This window comes from Trematomus bernacchii, unplaced genomic scaffold (assembly GCF_902827165.1).
Source record: "Trematomus bernacchii unplaced genomic scaffold, fTreBer1.1, whole genome shotgun sequence".
In the NCBI taxonomy this organism is placed as follows: domain Eukaryota; kingdom Metazoa; phylum Chordata; class Actinopteri; order Perciformes; family Nototheniidae; genus Trematomus; species Trematomus bernacchii.
In genome coordinates, this window is record NW_022987644.1 from 2,024,987 (window position 1) to 2,045,252 (window position 20,266).

Below are 20,266 nucleotides of genomic sequence, written 5' to 3' on the forward strand. Positions count from 1 at the left end.
CTGCAGTTTCAGTCTTTCTATTTGCACAAAGTAGAAGAATTTCTCAGAAGCAGATTATCAGTGTTGGATGTGAAGATGGGACACACTTGGCTCTGTCTACGGGTTTTTTTCTGTGAGTACTTTTCCTGTTTTAATTGCCATTGATAAAACGTTTTAAATGCCTGAGGTTAATATATATGTCTGTCAGTTTGATAATGTCTGATTTAGTTTCATACTTATTTCAGTTCTGTATTTACTTTACTGTGGACAAGCTCAAGGTAATTATACAATTTTCATACTTTTTGTTTACTCATTCTAGACAAATCTACCGATGTAACTCTCCAAACAACATCCGTTTGGTCAATGTATAATACTGTTTTTGACAAAAAGAAAACACATTTTACTTTTTGTATCTTGTAAAGGAAAGCAATAAAATCTATCTAAATGTATCAGGTAAGTTATCAAAGTAATACCACCATGACCAAGTTCAATAAAAACATTTGTTATTTATTTATGAGCCATGTTGATGTGAACACGCAGTTTGGACAAGTTCTAATATATAATCTCTAAATTATTGTAATGTTTTAACGGTTGAACAGCTCCACTGACGCTGTATAGGCAGGTGAAGTATACTGTACAATCCTGTGCTTTTCATTATCACAAATTCAAGAGTATTAAAATAAGAATAAGAAGACAGGGATCAGTTTCTTACATCAAAGCATTTACATAAAGATAATACTTGACCAACAAACCTTGTTATACTTTATTACCTGTGACAAATGGATTGTTTTCACATTGACAGTTTCTGAGAGTAAGTCATTTATTATCAGTTAACTTTTGTTTACTGTATATACAAATAGTATTTTGGTTATTATATTTAAGTACAGTTCACACTTAAATTAGTTTTTTACATACTGTATGCAGAAAATATGTAGGATCCAAGGAGTGCATGTAACCCACCAATTATACATCATAATGTTATCATTCTGTGAAATGTTGTTTTCCAACAGACAGACCTAAGCCTGTCCTCACTGTGTCTCCATCATGGCCGAGTCCTGGAGCCTCAGTAACTCTGAACTGCAGCGTTGATCATCCTTCTGCTGGCTGGAGCTTCTACTGGTATAAGGCTGTTCCCAAACTGTCGTACTCCTACAGCTATGAGCTGCTACCTGGCAGCGAGAATGGGACTGAACAGCATCTCTTCATCATTGATGGACAAACACACACAGCAGGATATGTGTGCAGAGCAGGAAGAGGAGATCCAGTGTATTACAGTTGGCATAGTAAACCTAAGTTTGTCTGGTCTGGAGGTCAGTATGTTCTTCCTTTTTCTTTCTTTCTGTAGTTTGTGCCACCATTAGGCCAACAAATGTCTTTATCAAAGTTTGCCTGGTCTTGAGGTTTGTTTTGACTTTTCCATTATTGCAAAATGGAACAAAGTCACTTATTTTGGGAACTTTTCTTTTACACCAGCATCAGGTCACAGTTCAGTTTTCAAAACCTTTCTCTAAAACAGAATGATGATTGACTGATTCATCTTCTGGACTTGACTGAATTTGAACACAAAATAATCTCTTTTCATCCTGACACATGAGTTGTTGTTCGCCATGGTTCAAACCTTAGACTTTGTCAATCCAAAACCTAATAATATAAGGCTTCTACAATACATTAGATATAACTGGTGAGTGTTTTCTTTATTTTTTTAGTTTGGAATATGTTTTAAGATATTTATCTGCTGGTTAAATAGTTTAAGACATAAACAATACATATAATTAAACACATTTGTAGTGTGAGATTGAGGCACTGGTACTTTCACTTTTGTTTTCCTCCTACTTTAGTTTGTTCCCGTTTGTTTTTTCAGGGTAAATTAAGTGGCAGTGTTGCCATACCAATGCATTGTCTTTTTCAGTCTGCATGGTTTAAATGTCCACTCTTTGTGTGTTTCAGATTTGAATTCAGCAGCGTCTCTCACAGTGAGTCCTGACAGTGTGCAGCACTTCACCAACACGTCTGTGTCACTGAGCTGTGAGGGAAACTCCACTGAGTGGAGAGTGAGGAGGTTTATGAAATCTGACATCCTTCTTCACTGTTCTTTCTGGGGGACAATGACTGGATCCACATGCACAATAACCAGCAGCTGGGTTAGTGGAGTGTTCTGGTGTGAGTCTGAAACAGGACAGTTCAGTAATGCAGTCAACATCACCATCGATGGTGAGTTTTAATTATTTAAAATGTTTGTTTGAATCCAAGGAGTGCATGTAACCCACCAATTATACATCATAATGTTATCATTCTGTGAAATGTTGTTTTCCAACAGAAAGACCTGAGCCTGTCCTCACTGTGTCTCCATCATGGCCGAGTCCTGGAGCCTCAGTAACTCTGAACTGCAGCGTTGATCATCCTTCTGATGGCTGGAGCTTCTACTGGTATAAGGCTGTTACCCAAAAGTCAGACCACTCCTACAGCTCCTACGGCTATGAGCTGCTACCTGGCAGCGAGAATGGGACTGAACAGCATCTCTTCATCATTGATGGACAAACACACACAGCAGGATATGTGTGCAGAGCAGGAAGAGGAGATCCAGTGTATTACAGTTGGCACAGCAAACCTAAGTTTGTCTGGTCTGGAGGTCAGTATGTTCTTCCTTTTTCTTTCTTTCTGTAGTTTGTACCACCATTAGGCCAACAAATGTCTTTATCAAAGTTTGCCTGGTCTTGAGGTTTGTTTTGACTTTTCCATTATTGCAAAATGGAACAAAGTCACTTATTTTGGGAACTTTTCTTTTACACCAGCATCAGGTCATAGTTCAGTTTTCAAAACCTTTCTCTAAAACAGAATGATGATTGACTGATTCATCTTCTGGACTTGACTGAATTTGAACACAAAATAATCTCTTTTCATCCTGACACATGAGTTGTTGTTCGCCATGGTTCAAACCTTAGACTTTGTCAATCCAAAACCTAATAATATAAGGCTTCTACAATACATTAGATATAACTGGTAAGTGTTTTCTTTATTAGTTTGGAATATGTTTTAAGATATTTATCTGCTGCTTAAATAGTTTAAGACATAAACAATACATATAATTAAACACATTTGTAGTGTGAGATTGAGGCACTGGTACTTTCACTTTTGTTTTCCTCCTACTTTAGTTTGTTCCCGTTTGTTTTTTCAGGGTAAATTAAGTGGCGGTTTTGCCATACCAATGCATTGTCTTTTTCAGTCTGCATGGTTTAAATGTTCACTCTTTGTGTGTTTCAGATTTGAATTCAGCAGCGTCTCTCACAGTGAGTCCTGACAGTGTGCAGCACTTCCCCACAACGTCTGTGTCACTGAGCTGTGAGGGAAACTCCACAGAGTGGAGAGTGAGGACGTTTACGAAATCATACCTTTATCCCTGTTCTTCCTCGGGGAAAATGACTGGATCCACATGCACAATAACCAGCAGCTGGGTTAGTGGAGTGTTCTGGTGTGAGTCTGAAACAGGACAGTTCAGTAATGCAGTCAACATCACCATAGATGGTGAGTTTTAATTATTTAAAATGTTTGTTTCTGAAGTATTATGTTGTTTTGAAATGTGAAGGTGACAAGCATTAGCCAAATGTCTCTTCAAATTAGTAAAACTTCATAAAAAAGGCTAATTTGCGAAGTGATTTCCAGGGTTACTTCTCTCAAAGATCAAAGATAATATTCTGTGTTTAAATGTTCTCATACATCTACCTGACATTTCAGCTTCTGCCAGACTAGGCCAGTTGTGCATAAACATATTAAATCTGCAAAAGCTGATGACTCTGTCAAAGCCTTTATATTCTTTAATTTCTTTTCAGATTATGAAATGATCCTGGTGAGTCCTGTCCATCCTGTGGCTGAGGGACGTTCTGTCACTCTTAGCTGCAAGTTCAAGACAGGAACTGTTCTTTATAATGTGGATTTCTATAAAGATGACAAACTCATCCAGAACGATACCAGGAAGGAGCTGACCATCTCTGCAGTGTCAAAGTCAGACGAAGGCTTTTATAAATGTAAACAGAGAGATTCAGCAGATGGTAGGACGTCACCAGAGAGTTGGTTCTCAGTCAAATGTAAGTATGATTTAAAAACCCTTCCTTTTTTGTAAGCTGTGTTACAGTCTGAGATAAAGAAAGCTTAATTTCATCTGAATTAAACTGTGTTTGTTTAAGAGAGATGTTTTATACAGTTAATCTATAACAGGAACGTTTAATATAAAATAAATATTAATAAAGATTACTTATAATAGCAGCGTCCGGGCCTGGAAAAGCCTCTCAATTTCCCATTCTTCTGATCGTTGGGCTGCTTGGTGGAGTTGTACTGATTATTCTCCTGCTGCTGTTCCTGCATTTATACAGAAAGTCAAAAGGTGAGATAATTTTCTTCTGATATCAGATTGACTCTAATGTAACCACACGTGCTGTTTTAACAGTAGAACACTTTCGCAATGCAAAATAATATAGTAGTACATTTATTTTTTTAACAGATTCATGCTGTATCAGGTTGGTACAACGCTCTATTTTCTTTTATTATGAACATGACAGCAGTCATATGTTCCTTTCATAAATCCACTTCATTTACAACATGTGTTTTGCCCAACAGATCTCAGAGGACCAATCAGGGCCCTGCTACAGACCACATGATCAACCAGGATGAAATTCAAAACATGCCACAATATTCTACTCTCCTCCATGGTCAGCCATTGTCCGGTTTGATAATATGATTTATTTTAACTTTTGGCCTTAATTGTGATTAAAATGTGGCCTGATTTTCACTTCTCTGTAGGTGATCGCTGTCTCTATGAAACAATAGGAGGGCCTGTAGAAGCTGGAAATGGTACAGTATCTGTGTTTAACATGGAGTAATAGAAATACTACTGCAGTGGCCAGCAGTGTCTCAATAAAGTACAGGAATTGTCCTTTGATACATTATTGTATTTCTTCTAACAGGTGCCAGTAATGAACCAGAAGAGAGCCTTTACTCAAATGTGGCTGCAGGTAATGTCAAGTACAAAACACTTTTATACATATACACATAAATATACTAAACGTTTTTATAATGTGCTGTGCTGCTTGCCAGTTTCAGCAATGAGCAAATCCACCAAATAAAGCTTTTACACTTTTTGTGCATTGTTATACAGCATGTTGTTTTCCAGTAATGTCTTGGTTTAATGATACATTACTTAAAATATCATAATTATTAAATGGCAAATGTAAATATGTTCACACACAAATGAATTGGCATTAACAAACATTGTTTTATTCAAAAATAGACAGTACGATGAGCAGTAATGACCCAATGATAATAACTTATTTTGGTTTCTTCCAGATCAATAAAGACATCCTCATGGACAGAACCAATGGAGCGGATAAAAACATGAAAAACAACATCCTTGTTTCAGCAATTGAGTGTATTTGCTGCTTTTGTGTAAATAGCGCAGTGCCTTTTAAAAAAAATGCCTTTCTAGGAACATGGTGAATGCTTTGCAATTCAACTGTTCTTACTTTCTGTGTACTTATATTTAGTGTAAAACATTGTACTACCACCTTATCTGTTAAATGTCTGATTCAGATCACGTGGCTCGAACCTTGTTGTACATTGAGTGATATTAGAGCCAGATACTAATATATGCAGTATGGACACATGCTTTAGCACTGTAGATGCACACAGTGGACACACAAATATATTATTAATAAAACCCAAATGCAATTATACCTGCATGTACTGTTCAGTGAATGATTGTTACTAGATGCTACCACAGGGTGCCCACAAATTATCTAATGACTTGAAGTTATCTTCAGAAGTAGTCTCTTGCAAAAGCCAAAACATCTGAAGTCACAGCACCACCAATAGGTCAAACAAGCTTTTCAGATTCAAAGGAACTGAAGTACACACCTTTTGTACAATGTATTTGTTTTCTTTCAGATATTTCAAATTATCTAATGCCTTGAATTTATCTGCAGAAGTTTTTTGTTTTTATAACTTGGTTTATCTTATCTAATTTTTAATAATACAAATGTTCTGTATTGTGTGAAGCAGATTAACCAAAATAACTAAGAACATGATGGAATTTCTCAAACGCTTGTCACCAATAAAAAAACATCAACCCACAAATCTTATCTTTATTGCATGATTTCAATGCAATCAAAGCAGTAAAGCCTGTCCAGGAAGAAAACAAGGCAGAACATTTTATATTTTTCAAACATGTTATTGTCATTACAATTTTTAAATGGTAACCAAAACCCTTAATGCACTTAAAATATAATATGTTTTCTGCTAGTACTCTCACTTTATTATCTCGTATGATTTCAAAATGTGAATATACGTTACTGTGTTTCTACATTGTCCATGAGCATGGGCGTAATTTCCACTGGGGACAGGGGGGACATGTCCCCCCCACTTTTCAAAATCCTGTTTGTGTCCCCCCCACTTTTCAAATGTGTTTTCATTTTAATTTTATGTACGCAAGCGCTTATCGCCAGGGTGGAGCACAGCCTGTGTGTGTGTGTGTGTGTGTGTGTGTGTGTGTGTGTGTGTGTGTGTGTGTGTGTGTGTGTGTGTGTGTGTGTGTGTGTGTGTGTTGTTGGAGTAGAATCCCTCTGCTACGCGCCGTTCGTTGGATGAGGCTGGATCTCTATTAAATTAAGAAAGGAATTGAAAACACCGGAATCAAAGTTATAACAAATGATCTGAGTTTACTTCTAGTAGGAAACCAAACACATATACAAGTTATACAGAGTACTCGAGTACTCCGGGCTTTTAGATTTGTGATGCGATGCGGACAAATGCGTCAGGACCCGCCAACTCATCAAACCAAAAAGAAATTGGACTTCAGGTTTGTGATGCGATACGGACACAGTTCTCAGGACCTGCCACTCACCAAACCCAAAAGCAATTTTACACACACAAACGTCAGTATTTCTATCTGTCTTTGGGGCGGAGATTTGTCGATTCTTCCTTCCCACTTTTCTCCCAAGCGAATCAGAGAACCCCTGGGGAGGAGCTGTTTAAACTGCTAACCTCCCCCAAGTGTCCTGATTGGCTGGATTCGCTTCTGGCCGGGTTCAATCAGAGGTCTGCCCAGCATGTGAGATCCCAAGCCACCCCAGGTCAAAAGTCAATGTTTATCTTTACCTTATCTTACTCTACATTCCTTTCCCAGGGGATCTTTTCCTATTTTACGATGTCTTTAACGACTTAGAAACAGCATCTGGCTCTTAGAGATGATAACAGCCAATGTTGGTGTGTGAAACACAGAATCTCTGGATCAGTGAGTTTAAAAGTGAGAATAACATTCTTTTTCTAAGTGATTATCAAAACCTGTTCAAACAATACATGTTTACTTCAATACAGTGTAGAATCATATCTTTTTCCTTCAATCCCTCTTTTGATCTCACCTCACGAGATCAACATATAGCATTTGAAACATTACCACTGTCAATTTTCTTCTTACTGTGTCTGTCCCAACATTTATATAAACCCATCAGAAGTTGGGATATAGAGCACTTTAAACCTTTAGGAACAGTCCACAACAACAACTTATTATGACAGTGGAGGGAGAATAAAATATGTCTAAAAAGCAAAGTCCTTGTCAGCTGAGTCATCTTTACTCTTCCCTCAATGGTGGAACTGATGAGTCTTAACACACAATGAGCAGATACAAGGCACACAACAACAACCACATGTCACCAAAATGGCAATAAAAGTAGCCACAGAAATCAGAAAAGACATTATCATACTTTTCCCTCTTTTGGTAACACATAGTTCTGTAGAATAAAAAATACCAATCCCTTATATTGTGGGATATAAAAATAAAGTTGAAAGTTCCTCAAAAAAAATTGATTGTTCAGACAAAGTTCCACACCGGCTATATCAACCTGTTTCAGCGGGAAATGGAGTTCCCTGTGCCGTCTTGGTTTGCCATGTCTTCGTCCCCCCAGCCCGCTGACGGCGGCTTCTGGGGTGCTTGCTAGAGAGATGTGGCCTGATTGTCTTCCCCCGGCCCGCTGATGGCGGCTTCCGGGTCGACTGTTGGAGAGATGTCCTCCCGATCCTCCTCCTCCGGACTGCTGATGGCGCCTCCTGGGTCGACTGCTGGAGAGATGTCCTGATCCTCCTCCTCCGGCCTGCTGATGGCGCCTCCTGGGTCGACTGCCTTGACGAGAGCCAGATCTGTTCTGATGTCGTCCAGGGTCCTCGCGACGAGGGCCAACTCTGTCCTGATGTCGTCCAGGGTCCTCGCAGGTGTTTTTCCCGACCGCACACTGGCTCCAGTGGTACCAGTTGTCTCCCTTTCCATCTAGGCGAACGGCATGGGAGGTCCCCTCCAACCAGATGTAATCTGCTGTGTTGGCCTTGTGTTTCTCGGGTCCCCCTTTTGACGTCAGCAGCCTGTATGGAGAAGTCTCATACCAAGCCCTTAAGTTGCTGGAAATATGGTTTTGAAATCATCTTTTCTACTTCTTTAGTGTTTATTGGCGGCACCAACTAGACTGGAGTGTGGACAAGAGACTATGCAGAAAATAATAAACAAAAATAAAAAATAAAAAATTAAAATAAAAAATTAAAAATTAAAAATTAAAAAATTAAATTAAAAAATAGAACAAAAATAAAAATAAAACAAAAAGGAACAAACTAACAAAACAAAAAATAACCAAAGCTAGATTATTTTAACTGTATCAATTTCTCTTAAAAGCAACAAATCAAACAAAACAAAAAATACCATAACTAGTATTTTAAATTGATAAATTTCTCCTAAAAACGTAATAATCTCACATACATATTGTCTGATGTATATCCCATCCTTTTCCCCCTTTTACTGAAATAGAACTCCGTTAACGGTGTTCCTATTTTCAGAAATATCGAGCCTTATACATCAGTTATTTAATATCAGCTATATATTTATTATTACTATTACTTATATATCAGGCATTAAATGTCAGCCTTCTTCCATGATTGACCTCGTCTACATTATCTGACTTATATTGATACGTGTCTGTTTGTATTTATTTAATATACTGGGCAATTATCGATAACTTTTTGAATCTCCCTCTTTTCTTAACAACTTGAGGTATGGCTATTTTGAAATCTGACTTGGTTAAGAGATGATTTGTTTATTGGTGAAAGGAACACTCTTCCCCTCAATGGTGTGGGGGTGGATATTCAGGGAGAGTTCCTTACAATCTCCAGATCTTCCTCTCAGTGTAGAGGCCATAAAACCTTTTAATGGGCTCTGTGGTCTGTTCAGATTTAGATTTTCTTCCTCTCCAGAGGTCACGCCTGTCTTTGACCCTGTATGCTGCTTTGAGTCAGCAGCACCTCAGGACAGAGAAAGGGAGATCTCTTCCCAAAAGTGTAAGTTCCCTTTTGAGCAACATAGCAACACATTAAACTCTCCCTGACTAGTTTGTAAAGCGTTCTTTAAGGCCTGAATTGAGTCTTCTGTTGTGTAACGGAAAATCCCATTCCCAAAAAGGGTCAGTTTAATAGCCCTTATCATATTATCGCTCTGTGCTTGCATGCTAGGACCTATTGTCTTTGCCAGAGCTGCTGCTATTCTTTCTACATGTATTAGCTCCATATTAGCAGGGTTCACTAACATGGTTGGTTGATCCAGTTTAAGATTTTCAATATCTTCCATTACTATTTCCAACATTCCTTATCCCTGAATATCAGGTCTAACAATGTGTTTTCCTTTAGGAGTATTAGATGGGATACTCATAAGTGGCATTTGTGAGCCCTTATCTCCTTAGGGTGGAGGTAGGGTCTCAGACATTATACCACCTTCTCGTTGCTCTCTGTCTCTCAAGTATTACACAGATTTGACTTTAAAAAAATCACACAGAGCTTCTCATACCTTATCATATCACATTCAGGCAAATTTTTATTGTGCGATGTTTATTTCAACAGATAGCGTGACTTCCAGAAGTAGGCTTCTACAATCTCCTCACGGTGATTGCGACTTCAGGTCAAGAGTTAAAAACTCAGTCAACAAAATCTCTTTATCGTCACGTTTAATGAGCCTGATTATCCCCACAACAGTTTTGTGATGAGATACGGTCGTTCCAAATAATTAGTTGGAGGTCGCGTCTCTCTCCTCCTCTATCACCCACCATATAACAATTACAGACATTTTATACATTTAAAGCACCACGAAAGGTAACCGCATTAATCAATCTTATCATGATCTGCGGGGAATGCAACCCTTTTTTACGCCTTTTGCAGCCTTTAATAGACGCACTGCAAGCTAACCGCATTAATCAATGTTATTTTGACTTGCGGGGAATTTACCCCATACATCTTTTACAGCGTTACAGCGTTCGTTGTTAGTGGGTCATAGGACGGGACTGAATACCCGCCTCTTATGAGCACTTTTGTGCCTTAGGTAAGGACTGAACTACCCGACTCTAAGCACTAATAATCTAATTTAACTAGAATATGTATTGTATTTCCCACCGTGACTAAAAACACTGAGAACGCTGCTGACAACTCTAAAGTTTTAGTATAATCAATCATAGATTTTTGATATTCAAAACAGGTGTCTGCTCACCTTTTGTGTATAGCGCGCTTGCAGTTGTCAACAGTGTCTCTTTGTCCTCCCCCTGGACTGGATTCTGTCCCCTGGCTGTCGGTGTTCCTTTCTAGAGATCCGCTCACAAACGTCGGGAGTCACCACTTGTTGGCGTAGAATACCTCTGCTACGCGCCGTTCGTTGGATGAGGCTGGATCTCTATTAAATTAAGAAAGGAATTGAAAACACCGGAATCAAAGTTATAACAAATTATCTGAGTTTACTTCTAGTAGGAAACCAAACACATATACAAGTTATACAGAGTACTCGAGGTACCCCGGGCTTTTAGATTTGTGATGCGATGCGGACAAATGCGTCAGGACCCGCCAACTCATCAAACCAAAAAGAAATTGGACTTCAGGTTTGTGATGCGATACGGACACAGTTCTCAGGACCTGCCACTCACCAAACCCAAAAGCAATTTTACACACACAAACGTCAGTATTTCTATCTGTCTTTGGGGCGGAGATTTGTCGATTCTTCCTTCCCACTTTTCTCCCAAGCGAATCAGAGAACCCCTGGGGAGGAGCTGTTTAAACTGCTAACCTCCCCCAAGTGTCCTGATTGGCTGGATTCGCTTCTGGCCGGGTTCAATCAGAGGTCTGCCCAGCATGTGAGATCCCAAGCCACCCCAGGTCAAAAGTCAATGTTTATCTTTACCTTATCTTACTCTACATTCCTTTCCCAGGGGATCTTTTCCTATTTTACGATGTCTTTAACGACTTAGAAACAGCATCTGGCTCTTAGAGATGATAACAGCCAATGTTGGTGTGTGAAACACAGAATCTCTGGATCAGTGAGTTTAAAAGTGAGAATAACATTCTTTTTCTAAGTGATTATCAAAACCCGTTCAAACAATACATGTTTACTTCAATACAGTGTAGAATCATATCTTTTTCCTTCAGTGTGTGTGTGTGTGTGTGTGTGTGTGTGTGTGTGTGTGTGTGTGTGTGTGTGTGTGTGTGTGTGTGTGTGTGTGTGTGTGTGTGTGTGTGTGTGTGTGCAGTGTTTCCCCTACCATTGTCTTGGCGGACACACACACACACACGAATGCACACAATCACAATCAGAGACAAGAGCGGAGGAAAGGAGGACAACAACAAAGTGTAAAAAAGTCAAACAAATCTGCATTATTGCCCCGAGCTCTGCTGTCTGCCCGTTTGTGTGTCCCCCCCCCAGTTTCAAATTCGTTTATTATTATTTTTTAACCTCAAGCCGTTATCGTCACGGAGGAGAAGGACACACACAGGGGGTGTTTCTCAATCGCGAGTAAAGCTGTTCCAGAGCCACTATTTCAAGCATACTACGTCATCGAGTGCCGCCGAAGTACTGTTCCAATCTCCAGGATACTTGGAAATCTACCGAGCCCGGCGTACTCCGTTTGGAGAAATATCGAGGCTGCACATGAGTAGACTCTGCGGTCTTAAAATCCCCACAATGCTTTGCGCACGGACCAATTTCCCCAAATCTGTGACCGAAAATGTAAGGTGGGGCCTCTCATATGACGCACACCTGCACACTTGCTGTGTGTGTGTGTGTGTGTGTGTGTGTGTGTGTGTGTGTGTGTGTGTGTGTGTGTGTGTGTGTGTGTGTGTGTGTGTGTGTGTGTGTGTGTGTGTGTGTGTGTGTGTGTGTGTGTGTGTGTGTGTGTGTGTGTGTTTGGCACTAGTGACTTTTGACTGAGTGAGAGCGAGCTAGAAAGAGAGAGAGCGCACCAGTTACGGGGATTTTTGTTGTTAGCAGCTGGTGCTAGCTCAGAGCTAACGGACATTAGAAGCTGTTTCTACAACAAGGAGAGGGAGAGCTCTCGCCTGTCAGACTGAGAGGCTGATAACTACAGCTCCGTGAGGTAAAGGACTCTCTGAGGGTTTAGATCAGGGGTCGGCAACCTTATTCATATGAAGTGCCATTAAAAGAAAAATTCTGATCAGTGTGCCGACGATCTTGAATTGTCAACGGGGGGGTGAAGAGCGCGACGCTTGTGAACTGTCAACAGGAGGGCGGGGAAGCAGTTTGTGGACCTCTTTCACCTGTCAGCGCAACTTACATGATGCCGTTTAAACAAATTTAAATAATTGTTTAAACGCCATAATAATAATGATGACCGTCCGTTCTGTGTTTCTCCAGAACACACAGATGGCCAGTCCGCGCCTGTGTAGCATATGTTAAAGAGAGCGGGGCTGTGTTGCGTGCATGGCTTCCTTCTGCAGGTAACGGGGAGCGGTCTCGTTCAGGATCCGAAAATAAAATTTAAATATTTGTTCCACTTATTTATTCCACTTATTCCTAGTGTGCCACTGGTTACGGTGCCGCGTGCCAGGGGTTGCCGACCCCTGGTTTAGATAGTTAACTTTAGACTAAGTTATCTCAGTGGGTCTCAAACGGTTAGGTCACCATTTATGTACATATTTCCAATGCACACCTTTATTTAATATAGTTGTAAACAATAAGGTAGGAAATCATTCCAGTGTGTACTATAGGACAGTAAAAAATTAAAAATACAGTTTAAAATGGAGTGATTAGTCAAATATGCATAAATAAAAGAAAGAATGCTAACTAGGTAACATAAGATAAGATAAAGATAGGAGAGAGGAGGGACTGAGGTGTTAATAAAATAAACAAGTTTAAATTATTTGTTATTGTTTGTGATCAAGGATTTTAGATTATTTAAATATATACAGTTCTGTTTCATGAGTGTTGAGTGCTGTATCCATAAATCCCTTAATTTCCCCTCAAAGTGCGTGTAAATGTATACAAACAATATGCTGTATGTGGAGAGATGGAAGAAGGGAATTTACTGACGCACTACCGCAAACATTAGTTTGTCCAATTTATGTAAGTATGTTTTACTGAAGATATTTATTTTACTTTTTCTCCAGTCACTGTGCAGTTATAATAGAAGATTTATTTTGATATATGACCACAAGGTGGTGTCAAACTACTGTATCTGATACTTGACCTACTGTACACAAATAGTCCTTCTGAAGTCTGGCAGCAGGGTCTGATGTCATGTAACTCCTAACTAATAACTAAACAATTGACTGCTTACGGTTCACTTCCTTAGCTTAGCACTGATGCATGGAAGTGGAAGCTTTCAATGTTGACTACTCACCACATTTAAAACTACACAGCTACTGAAGTGTTGTGGTATTTTTATTTCGACCATTTTTATGGAATTAACATAATCTTTGTTCGACTATGGATCAAATGTTGCACCTAGAAAAAACATTTTCTGTATTCAAATGATTGCTTTATTACTAATGATATAGATATGAAATGTTGCTCCCTTAAACTAGATAGAGTCTATCTCGAGGAGGGGGCTGGACTTTGTCTCTCTTCACGTTCACTTCTGGTCAAGACACTATGAGAGACTTCCTGTGGGTGAGGTTGTTTCTAAACTTAAACTTGAATTCCTCCATAACACTCCATCACTGCGTTTCAACTATTTGGTTAAAGCTGTTACAGACATTTTCATATGAAATATTGGTGAGAAGGCCCATGGATTATAAAGTGAGAATGACGCCTGCAATTGTATCTCCTTCTTAAAACTGTATGCACTTTATTTTTTCTAGAAAGACTTTATGCAGCAGCCTTTAGAGAATTATCTGTGAAGAATCACGAGCCCACAGGATGATCTTATCTACATCAGGAAGGATATGTTAACACCTTTTCTCTGTTCATCATTAGAGGACACCTAAACCAAATGTGCTGTGTTAAAAGCTGCTCAGTTGTGTGAGCTTTGTGTAAAAGGGAAGGAAGCCCTGACCGTGTAAAGAAGTTAAAAAAACAACTTCCGTTTGCAATATTACATTGCATTTGTTTCTCTGTAGTTCCTGATTGCTCTTCATATGCTGCAGTTTCAGTCTTTCTATTTGCACAAAGTAGAAGAATTTCTCAGAAGCAGATTATCAGTGTTGGATGTGAAGATGGGACACATTCTGTGAGTACTTTTCCTGTTTTAATTGCCATTGATAAAACGTTTTTAATGCCTGAGGTTAATATATATTTCTGTCAGTTTGATAATGTCTGATTTAGTTTCATACTTATTTCAGTTCTGAATTTACTTTACCGTGGACAAGCTCAAGGTAATTATACAATTTTCATACTTTTTGTTTACTCATTCTAGACAAATCTACCGATGTAACTCTCCAAACAGCATCCGTTTGGTCAATGTATAATACTGTTTTTGACAAAAAGAAAACACATTTTACTTTTTGTATCTTGTAAAGGAAAGCAATAAAATCTATCTAACTGTATCAGGTAAGTGATCAAAGTAATACCACCATGACCAAGTTCAATAAAAACATTTGTTATTTATTTATGAGCCATGTTGATGTGAACACGCAGTTTGGACAAGTTCTAATATATAATCTGTACATTATTGTAATGTTTTAACGTTTGAACAGCTCCACTGACGCTGTATACTGTAGGCTGGTGAAGTATACTGTACAATCCTGTGCTTTTCGTTATCACAAAATAATGAGTATTAAAATAAGAATAAGAAGACAGGGATCAGTTTCTTACATCAAAGCATTTACATAAAGATAATACTTCACCAACAAACCTTGTTATACTTTATTACCAGACAAATGGATTGTTTTCACATTGACAGTTTCTGAGAGTAAGTCATTTATTATCAGTTAACTTTTGTTTACTGTATATACAAATAGTATTTTGGTTATTATATTTAAGTACAGTTCACACTTAAATTAGTTTTTTACATACTGTATGCAGAAAATATGTAGGATCCAAGGAGTGCATGTAACCCACCAATTATACATCATAATGTTATCATTCTGTGAAATGTTGTTTTCCAACAGACAGACCTAAGCCTGTCCTCACTGTGTCTCCATCATGGCCGAGTCCTGGAGCCTCAGTAACTCTGAACTGCAGGGTTGATCATCCTTCTGCTGGCTGGAGCTTCTACTGGTATAAGGCTTTTCCCAAACTGTCGTACTCCTACGGCTATGAGCTGCTACCTGGCAGCGAGAATGGGACTAAACAGGATCTCTTCATCATTGATGGACAAACACACACAGCAGGATATGTGTGCAAAGCAGGAAGAGGAGATCCAGTGTATTACAGTTGGCAGAGTGAACCTACGTTTGTCTGGTCTGGAGGTCAGTATGTTCTTCCTTTTTCTTTCTTTCTGTAGTTTGTACCACCATTAGGCCAACAAATGTCTTTATCAAAGTTTGCCTGGTCTTGAGGTTTGTTTTGACTTTTCCATTATTGCAAAATGGAACAAAGTCACTTATTTTGGGAACTTTTCTTTTACACCAGCATCAGGTCATAGTTCAGTTTTCAAAACCTTTCTCTAAAACAGAATGATGATTGACTGATTCATCTTCTGGACTTGACTGAATTTGAACACAAAATAATCTCTTTTCATCCTGACACATGAGTTGTTGTTCGCCATGGTTCAAACCTTAGACTTTGTAAATCCAAAACCTAATAATATAAGGCTTCTACAATACATTAGATATAAGTGGTAAGTGTTTTATTTATTTTTTTAGTGAGGAATATGTTTTAAGATATTTATCTGCTGGTTAAATAGTTTAAGACATAAACAATACATATAATTAAACACATTTGTAGTGTGAGATTGAGGCACTGGTACTTTCACTTTTGTTTTCCTCCTACTTTAGTTTGTTCCCGTTTGTTTTTTCAGGGTCAATTAAGTGGCAGTGTTGCCATACCAATGCATTGTCTTTTTCAGTCTGCATGGTTTAAATGTCCACTCTTTGTGTGTTTCAGAATTGAATTCAGCAGCGTCTCTCAGAGTGAGTCCTGACAGTGTGCAGCACTTCACCAAAACGTCTGTGTCACTGAGCTGTGAGGGAAACTCCACTGAGTGGAGAGTGATGACGTTTTCTAAACCTGACTACCTTCTTCCCTGTTCTTCCTGGGGGACAATGACTGGATCCACATGCACAATAACCAGCAGCTGGGCTAGTGGAGTGTTCTGGTGTGAGTCTGAAACAGGACAGTTCAGTAATGCAGTCAACATCACTAAATATGGTGAGTTTTAATTATTTAAAATGTTTGTTTCTGAAGTATTATGTTGTTTTGAAATGTGAAGGTGACAACAAGCATTAGCCAAACGTCTCTTCAAATTAGTAAAACTTCCTAAAAAAGGCTAATTTGCAAAGTGATTTCCAGGGTTACTTCTCTCAAAGATCAAAGATAATATTCTGTGTTTTAATGTCCTCATACATCTACCTGACATTTCAGCTTCTGCCAGACTAGGCCAGTTGTGCATAAACATATTAAATCTGCAAAAGCTGATGACTCTGTCAAAGCCTTTATATTCTTTGATTTATTTTCAGATTATGAAATGATCCTGGTGAGTCCTGTCCGTCCTGTGGCTGAGGGACGTTCTGTCACTCTTAGCTGCAAGTTCAAGACAAGAACTGTTCTTTATAATGTGGATTTCTATAAAGATGACAAACTCATCCAGAACGAGACCAGGAAGGAGCTGACCATCTCTGCAGTGTCAAAGTCAGACGAAGGCTTTTATAAATGTAAACAGAGAGATTCAGCAGATGGTAGGACGTCACCAGAGAGTTGGTTCTCAGTCAAATGTAAGTATCATTTAAAAACCCTTCCTTTTTTGTAAGCTGTGTTACAGTCTGAGATAAAGAAAGCTTAGTTTCATCTGAATTAAACTGTGTTTGTTTAAGAGAGATGTTTTATACAGTTAATCTATAACAGGAACGTTTAATATAAAATAAATATTAATAAAGATTACTTATAATAGCAGCGTCCGGGCCTGGAAAAGCCTCTCAATTTCCCATTCTTCTGATCGTTGGGCTGCTTGGTGGAGTTGTACTGATTATTCTCCTGCTGCTGTTCCTGTATTTATACAGAAAGTCAAAAGGTGAGATCATTTTCTTCTGATATCAGATTGACTCTAATGTAACCACACGTACTGTTTTGACAGTAGGACACTTTGCAAAACATAATAACATAGCAGCAAATGTCTTCTTTTTTTTAACAGATTCATGCTGTATCAGGTTGGTACAACGCTCTATTTTATTTTATTATGAACATGACAGCAGTGATATGTTCCTTTATAAATCCACTTCATTTACTACATGTGTTTTGCCTACCAGATCTCAGAGGACCAATCAGAGCCCTGCTACAGACCACATGATCAACCAGGACGAAACTAACCAAAGGGAATATGCTTCCGTTCTTCAGGGTCAGCCTAAATCCTTAATACATTTTTAATTTTTTGTGAACGTAGCATCCGCGTAGCATTTCCATTTCTCATTGGTTGTTTTTAAAAATGTAGGAGTTCATATAGAGGGATTTTAATATGAATTGGGTTTGATTTTGATTTCTCTTCAGATAATGCCTGTGTCTATGAATCAGTCAAAGACCCTGAAGAACCTGCAAATGGTACAGTATAGTAAATATAAATACTGGAATATGACAATTCAAGGTTCACTCTTTTAAATATAAAATAAATTGTATATTTCAGATGAATCCACGGATGTGACATATTCTGTGGTCGAGCTCAAAAACATTTCTAAGAAGGGTGAGTGTTTGAATTTATGTTGTAACAAAAACATGCAATAAGTGTTGTCTTTTCATGCTTTCTCCTGATCCGTCTAACAGGGAAGAAAAATGAACCGGAGGATTGTGTTTACTCACATGTGCAGATGGCATCAGCTGCAGGTATGAAGAAACACTACTTGCTTTAACTTTTTGTTATGGTGCCTTCTAGGGTGTCATTTTTAAATGTGCCACTAGGTGTCGCCAAAGTCAGCAATGTTCAAACCCTACACATAACTTTGTCAATGTTTGTTAAGTTTATTTTCTGTCAATTCTATGCATTCATGAAAAAAACATCAGGTCATATGACATTTCATTCATCTGTTTCCATACATGTATAACTGTTGTGAATCATCATGAGCAATTCCTTCTATCAAACTATCACTTTACCCTCTTGGGAGGAAAATGTATACCAGTACATTTTCATTTTTAACTGGGGGGGAATACTGTAAAAAAATAAATAATAATAATCTCTTAATTCATAGGGAAGTCAAGTCCTGCACCAGCGGATGAAACTGTTTATTCTGAACTCAAACCAGGAACAGCTATTGGTAAAATTGCAGCGTAACATCATGTAAGTATTGGGATTAATCACTTTATATATTTCATATATTGTTAAATATATTGTAAATGTCAATTCTTTAAAGGATTAAACCTTTTTTCTTCTTTGGTTTTCTGTCAGATCAAACAATGCCTTCTGTAAGGACAAGACGAATGGAAACAACATACCAAAACGAAACCTTTGTTTATTAAACCTTATTTGCAGCTTTGCTCTCCATTTATCAGCGAGTATTTTGTACAGTTCATGTAATAGCGGAAAATGTAAAATAAATGCATCGTAAGGCTTTAATCTATGTTTATTTAAAAAAAAGTAAGCTTTGTTTTGCATCAATAAACTTGACTTTAATTGCTTCTACATGATTTTTCTTTACACAAGGTGTTTGTTTTGTTTCATCCCTTTTATTTTGGTGATCCAGTACAGTCATGCTTTTAGGTGACAGAAATAATTTAGAGGTGCAAGAGCTGAGATGTGACCAAAAATATGTCACTTTGAATCATCGGCCTTGTTACTAGTGATGAAGCAGAAGAAACATCTAATATTAGAGGTTTACAGGATTTTACCAACAAAACCTGACTTTTGTCTTCTGTTTTTAGACTAATGCATGATAAATGATCAGAATTACAATTGCAATAAACGTCAGGTAAAGAACGAAAAGAGGTTAAATCATTCTGCAGTTGTCTCGATGAACCATCTAACTGTTGGCGTTAAATATATCTGCCTGTGAAACACAAGTATAATACTGCCATCCATTTTTACTTGATTATGAGTTGAGCAAAGATGACTATTTACTCTGCCTTTTTAAAGTGGGATCTTGGTAGAGAGTGAAGTTAAAATGTATCTGCATGGCATGAGCATGAATTAGTCATGCCAATATAAAACAGGAAGGAAAGAGAGACTAGTTATTCTTAGGAAATGTGTAAATAACCAATGAGCTCATGTTGACATCAGATCAGATTTCTTCCCACAGTGCTCTGTCAGTCTTCCTCAATTTTCTTCAAGTGTTAAAGTGGACGTATGTGTAAGAGACAGAGAGTCAGTGTTCGATGTGAAGATGGGACACACTTTGCTCTGCACGCTGGGGTTATTCTGTGAGTACTTTTCAGACCCCTGGGCTAGGCCATTCCCTCAACTAAATGTGCTTCTTCTTTAGCCACTCCTGTGTCGCCTTGGCCGTATGTTAAGGTTTATTGTCCTGCTGGAAGACCCATCCATGACCCATTTTCAGTGTCTTGGCTGAGGGAAGGAGGCTATCGGCCAATATGTCACGGTACATGGCCCCGTACATCCTGTCCTCGATGCAGGGAAGTCGTCCTGTCCTCTTAGCAGAGAAACACATTTCGTCCTGTTGACTGTTGGGCTGCTTTGTGGAGTTTTACTGATAATTCTCCCGCTGCTGTTCCTGTATCTCTACAGAAAATCAAAAGGTAAGAACCTTTTCATCTGATATCAAATTAATTAAACTATAATTACTCAAAATCACACATGACATGTACCGGAAACCTTTGCAATTCAAGAAAAATGTAACTAATCAAAGGTTTTTCCTTTTTTCAACAGATTCAGTCTTCATCAGGTCGGTACAACCCTCT

General features: G+C 38.4%; 1 protein-coding gene across 2 annotated transcripts in view; it reads left to right on the forward strand.

Annotated features, from left to right (window-relative positions):
- The window catches only part of LOC117485224, a 103,913-nt gene continuing 83,647 nt past the window's right edge, over positions 1 to 20,266 (forward strand). The window contains exons 1-6 of one of the 2 annotated variants that reach the window (XM_034133770.1): positions 1 to 112; positions 225 to 257; positions 990 to 1,289; positions 1,927 to 2,190; positions 2,297 to 2,608; positions 16,316 to 16,579. In XM_034133770.1, the coding sequence (XP_033989661.1) occupies positions 76 to 112; positions 225 to 257; positions 990 to 1,289; positions 1,927 to 2,190; positions 2,297 to 2,608; positions 16,316 to 16,579 (1,210 nt within the window). In that variant the 5' untranslated portion in view covers positions 1 to 75. The remainder of the gene's footprint in view (positions 113 to 224; positions 258 to 989; positions 1,290 to 1,926; positions 2,191 to 2,296; positions 2,609 to 16,315; positions 16,580 to 20,266) is intronic. The other variant, XM_034133771.1, reaches the window with a different exon arrangement.